Source organism: Sorghum bicolor, chromosome 6 (assembly GCF_000003195.3).
Source record: "Sorghum bicolor cultivar BTx623 chromosome 6, Sorghum_bicolor_NCBIv3, whole genome shotgun sequence".
Classification (NCBI taxonomy): Eukaryota; Viridiplantae; Streptophyta; class Magnoliopsida; order Poales; family Poaceae; genus Sorghum; species Sorghum bicolor.
The window spans coordinates 43,948,221-43,954,133 of NC_012875.2; the positions used below are offsets into that span (position 1 = coordinate 43,948,221).

Here is a 5,913-nt window from a genome sequence, read left to right on the forward strand (position 1 = left end):
TTAACAACAAGACCATTTTTACCATTTTATGACCATTTTAGACAGCTGGTAACTCTAGCTGCCTCTTTAGATCCAATTATACATGCAGTGACACTGTTTCAAATCACCTCTAGATATTGGGAGTGTTTTAGAGGAGGCTGAAGACACCAGTCGCCTCTGGAGTCTGGATATCGGTTCCTATAGGCGAAATTCTCATAAAGCATCTCCAACAGTTTGGCAAAGTTTATTTTCCAAATCTTATCGTTTGCCAACTTCCAAAATAATATAGGGAGGAAAAAAATCTCATCTCTAATAGTTTGGTAAATTTTGTTTCTAAAAACCCAAAAAAACCGCTAACGAAACGAAGAGCCCCGCTAAGCGAACGAAGAGCTCCGCTAAACATGAGGAGAAAAGACCGATGCCAAATACAGAGCCCGCACGTATATTTGTGCATTAGACAGGGAGATATGTCAAGTTAGAAAAGATAGGGAATTGGGATGCCAAACTATTGGAGAAGGGTTTTCCTCATTTTGCTAAAAAAATTATGGATGAAAAGTCATTTTTCAAACTGAGATGCTCTAGACATTTCTTAGTAGTCTTCTCTAAAAAAGGACACTTTGGAAATCTTTTTTTATGGTAGCAAGCATGTGAAGTCATGTTTCTTGGTTTTGTGTTAGCAATCCTGTTGTCTTTTTCAGGTTTCAATCGTTATCAACATGTTTCCATTTGAATTGGATCATTTTTTATATCCCATGAATCCCGTTTTCGTTGCTATTCTTGGTCGTCTCAATTTCGACCATAAATTGTAAACGTGAAAATTGGTATCCCATGAATCCCGCCTCTTTATTTCCTCATCGGCAACAAGCAAATAGAAGCATTGTGGCTATTGCTCTTCCTCCTTGCTCCACGTCCTCCATCGTGGTCCTTTAATATCTCACAAAAAAAACATGACGACATCATAAGTTAATAACCAGCTTCCTGTGGTATATACTAGCCGCCATCTGGTCCATGGAAAATAGCTTTTAGTCTTTGAACCTCACTCATGGCAAACCTTAGCATGACCTCTGAAAGTTCAAGTCCCCGACTTGACATGAGTGCTTGTATTTTTATGCATTTATTTTAGGTTTTAATGGCGCTATGCTTTCAGTGGTAGGCGACGTGTCCGTCGATAGCAAGTCGTCTGTGGTGACTTTGTTAATCTCAAGATTTGCTGGTCTGCGACTCTAACTGGGTCTCGCAAAAAAAAAAACACTACTCAATGCTTCCCAAATTTGATCTAGGTGAGCTTATCACCCAAATCAGTCAGCCATTCAACAATTTTTTTCTCACAATAAATTAGCAAACAATACTTTCAGTTATATCTTTTCAGCCAAACGAATAGATGCTCATAACTTGTTCTAGAAATTTCTAGGGTCAAAGTCAACTACACAATATTCTCCCAAACTGTCATGCTGCTAAATTTTAGGGGGTGTTTGGGACTGCTCCACAAACTCTGCTCCATAAACTCCACCATGGAGCAGCTCCACCAAAAACTGGAGTTTGTGGAGTACCTCTTTAGGTGCTCTCACAACTCCACTCTTTTTCCTCGAACTGAGTGCGTGGAGCTGAAACCGTTTGGCTAAAAAACGTGGAGCAGAGCTGAAAAACGTGGAGCTGAACAGTTCCAAACACCCCCTTAATGTAGATGCCAGATTTCTTCTCACTTATATGATTGATTTGTCAACTCGCTCGTAAGCCAACGTACTAAATATGACATGAATATACATGCTATTAATATTTATCAAATCATTAGGACAATGATTACTTGATCATGCATTCAGAAAAAAAAGATCAACATAGTTTCTTTAAAAAATATATATATATGTCAAGGGGGTATTGCTCCCCACACCTGAATTTTTATTTCAAAACTTGGAGGCGAAAATTAATAGTGTTGCTTGTTCTTCCAAAATCTCTACATTACCGTACTAACGTATCTCTTTATCCCAACCCCATCTTGGGGAACTTAATTACATATCAAACCTGATAGATCCCGGTCTAGCTAAGAATACAATCTTTACATGCAAAAATGAGCAAAGCAAAAGGTTTTGCCGAGTCTCTACGTATGATACGATATGAGACGACGAGCAAACAGACTAGATCGACCGTGAGAATTGTCACCAAATGATGACCGATCTTGGTCGGCTGCGGCATGCCGGCATGCGATATCAGCAAGGGTAGGATGCCATGTGCGCCGCCAAGCACGGCGAGCCCCTCCAAACTCTGGCGTGCATCTTGAGCATCTCCCTCGCCCTCTCCCTCGGCCGGTCGCCGGCGGCGCCGGCCTGCACCAGGTACAGCAGCCTCGCCACCACTCCGACGGCGAGCATCTCCTGCAGCACCGCGGGGGTCGCGGAGTGCCTGGCCACCGCGTGCAGCGCGCGCACCGCGCTCTCGGTGGCCGTGGCGGACAGCCGCGTCGCGGCTCTCGCAACAACCGCCAGCCCTGCCGGGTGGGCCACGAGCTCCAACCGCCCTTCCGCGCAGCCGCAGAGATGGTCGATGGCAACCGCCGCGAGCTCCCACGCCCGCTTGCCGTTGCTCCTGCCACCGCCGGCACCGCACCCGTCGCCGAGGAGCAGCTCCACGAGCGCCGCCACGGCGCCGGCCTCGACGGCCTTGATGCGGTTCCGGCCCCACGGGCAGAGCCGGCAGAGCACGTGGAGCGCCACCTTGATGGCCTTGGGCGACAGCGTCCTGTCCGCCACCACCTTCACCACGCCCTCGACCAGCTCGGTGCTCGCCGTCGAGCTCAGCCGCGAGGGCTGCATGGCCGACAGCGCCGCCTTGAGCAGGTGCATCGCGTACGTGCGCGCCCGGTAGCTCGGCCAGCGCCGCAGCACGGACGCCAAGGCGTCCACGAAGTCGTCGCTGCTGTCCAGGACTCTCTTCAGGCTCGCCTCTGAGAGCTTTAGAGAATGCAAGATGCTCAGAGCCGCCTCCTCCGGCGAGCACGCCTTGGGCGAGCCCGGCACGCCACCGCACGTCGATTCCTCTTGGGAATGGGATTGGGATCCGCATCCGCCGAGGAGAGGCTTGGACGACGACGACGACGTGGTAGCGGCGTGTTTCTTGACGACGGACACGAGGAACTCCACGGCTTCCGGCACGCCCTCGACGCAGCGCCGGTTGCGGTCGCTCTCGCCGACGATGTCCGCGAGCTCCCTGAGCGCGGCCATCAGCTCCTGCTGGCCCTGGCCACCACCAGGTCCACCACTACCCTTCTTCTTGGCGCCATCCACGATCGCGGCGACGCGGTCGGCGTCGACGGGCGGGCGCGGGGTCGGGAACCGCTCGACGGCGTGCGCGGCGCACCAGGACTGGATGAGCCGCCGGAGCGTGTGGTTGGGCGTGGGCTCCAGGTCGTCGGCGCCCAGCGGCAGCTTGGTGACGGGGCAGTCGCCGTGCCCGTCGGTGAACACCCAGCGCTCGATGCTGTCTCGGTCGTAGGTGATCCCCGACGACAGCGTCACCGGGTCCCGCATGACCTCCAGCGAGATCGGGCACACGAAGAACTTGGGCACCTCCACCGGAGCCGGCGCCGGCGACCGCTCCATGGATCGTTACCCTTGCGCGTGTGGACACGTTTTCCTGCGCACCTACTATCTACGCATGAAGGTAGCTAGAAAGCTAGGCTCGAAGTGGGAGAGGGAGAATCAAGCCTGTGGTCCAAATGGGGAAGGTTCTGGAGCAGAATGAGACGGGGGACGAAGAAGCTTTTATACAGGAGAGGAAGAAGATGAGAGATGAGCCGCGAGGTTCACGATCACGGCCAGCAAGTGGGTGCCGGTCTTGGTGCAGTGCCAGTGGTGGTTTGACGCAGGTGGTGGTTGATCCAGCGCAGAGCTCTCTGGTTGGTGTGGAAGAGAAAAAATATGGCGGCCGCGCGGGAAGCGAAATTAATAGGGGAGGGAATGGGATCACCGATGGCGGAGCGGGATCGGAGCGGACAGCGGAGGTCCACCGGCGGGTCGTACATGGTTGCCGGACGGCGCGGGGCGGCCACCGCGAGGGCGCGAGCACGGACCACGAAATGTTCCGCGCCTTTGACCTTGCTGCTGGTTTTTTTATTGTCTGGGCCTACCCGTCGGCCGTCGACTCTTCCTTCACTCGACTCATCATGGCTTCGCCTCGCTGCCTTTGACAGTTTCTGGCGTCAGCTGCTGATCAGCTCGGAAAATTTTCAAGCTTCAGTGTTCAATTGTACAATAATGCGTACCGAATTAATGCCTGTGCAGTTCATGGTTGGGGTTGACACAAAATGCCTGCAGTTTCTCTGGGTCATCGGGTCGACACAGCAAAATTCATCCAATCAGTTATTTGGATTTCATTCAAAGAAAGAAATACAGAACGAAAAAAAAAACAAGAGTGTGGACCCATCGGGTACCCCTTAATAATACCTAGAGACAAGACTCTTCATTTTTTTTTTGTGTGTTTCATATTAGTTGACATATTTTATCTTTTTTCAAAACACAAACATTTCTATACCTTTTGACCATCATTTTTTAGAAATTTATAGTTTAACATGATAATTTTTATGTTTTTAGATTCACAATGTGAAAATATACAATTCGCACATTGTTAAACTATACTAAGAATTTATTGGAGCTAATGATCGAAATAGAAATATTTGACTTAGAAGAACACTAGAATGACAACTAATTTGAATAGAGGGACTATGTTGCTTTATTTCTTTTCTTTTCCTACAAGTTGGACATATAAATAATATGGGTGGTGTGTAACAACCAAAATAGAGTTAATTGGATTCACGTACGTGGTAACTTAGGATGTGTTAGCTAGCTAATTTCTTATTCATGAGCTAATTGTTAGCGAGCTAATTGTAGCTAGCTTAAAATTAGTTCTAGTGTATCCAATTATGAGTGCTAATAGGACTAATTTTTTAAGCTAGGTTTTCAACTAGTTAGTCAGCTAGCTAGCCAACCATAGATAAATCGAACCAAATTTTAGCTTAACTACCAATAACTAGCCATGTATCAAACAATCCCTAAAACACTACACGAGTGCCAATATACTATAGTATAACATAAATCCAATAATGTATCCTTGGTAATATTATTTTGTGGACAGTGTTTCGGGGAAAGGAGCAACGTACTAACAGTTACGTCTTTTTCGAGGAGCCCACACATCTGGTAGGCATTTGACCCATCTCACATTTCAACGCAATGGACCTAGCGTTCGTTAGTCTCTGTGTTATTTTAGCATATATAAACGTCACGTGCCATATATATGATCGATCTCGCCGGCTTAGCAGCAAATACTCTATCAGTTATTTTACCACATGTAGTGGATTATCTATCACAGTTCCGTTCCAACTTGCGCCATGCCATCGTCATTGTCATCGATCGGATTAACCTAACCTGGTCAGGTCTTAGCAATTGTTCCGTTATAGAAAAAGTAGAAATGTATGCATGGTCGTCGACGACTCGTCGTTAGACTGCTACCTACGTCGTTGTTTATGTACCGCTGATCACCACCAGTGAGTAGTTGAAACATTGTACTGTGTGCACCATCACAAATAAATTTAGAAAAGCACGAATAGTCGTATATGTAGGCTACGTTTGGCTGGATTACGAAACCTGGATGTTAATTGTTCACAATTCCATTAGCTATTTCATTTGTTTGGTGATAGAAGTACGTATTATTAATTGCTCCATCGGGCATATAAACAACGGTATATATATAAACAAGTAAAAAAGATGTTTCTATGAACTCCATCAGGGATCGGGCATTATTTTGATCTTTTGCAATTCACAAACTGGTAAGGGCGTCCTCAATGAAAATAGCCTGTCGCTAGCTATTTATATTTTTCAGAAATGCTATATGACACATGTGTTTTTTTTCTAGATCGGGTGATTAGGCCGTTTTTCATTAAGAAGT

At 47.6% G+C, this 5,913-nt stretch overlaps 1 protein-coding gene across 1 annotated transcript; it reads right to left on the reverse strand.

The window, feature by feature from the left end:
• LOC8077581 (E3 ubiquitin-protein ligase PUB23) lies at positions 1,956-4,033 on the reverse strand. The gene has a single exon (XM_021462818.1). The coding sequence runs from the start codon at positions 3,570-3,572 to the stop codon at positions 2,184-2,186; it is 1,389 nt and encodes a 462-aa protein (XP_021318493.1). The 5' UTR covers positions 3,573-4,033; the 3' UTR covers positions 1,956-2,183.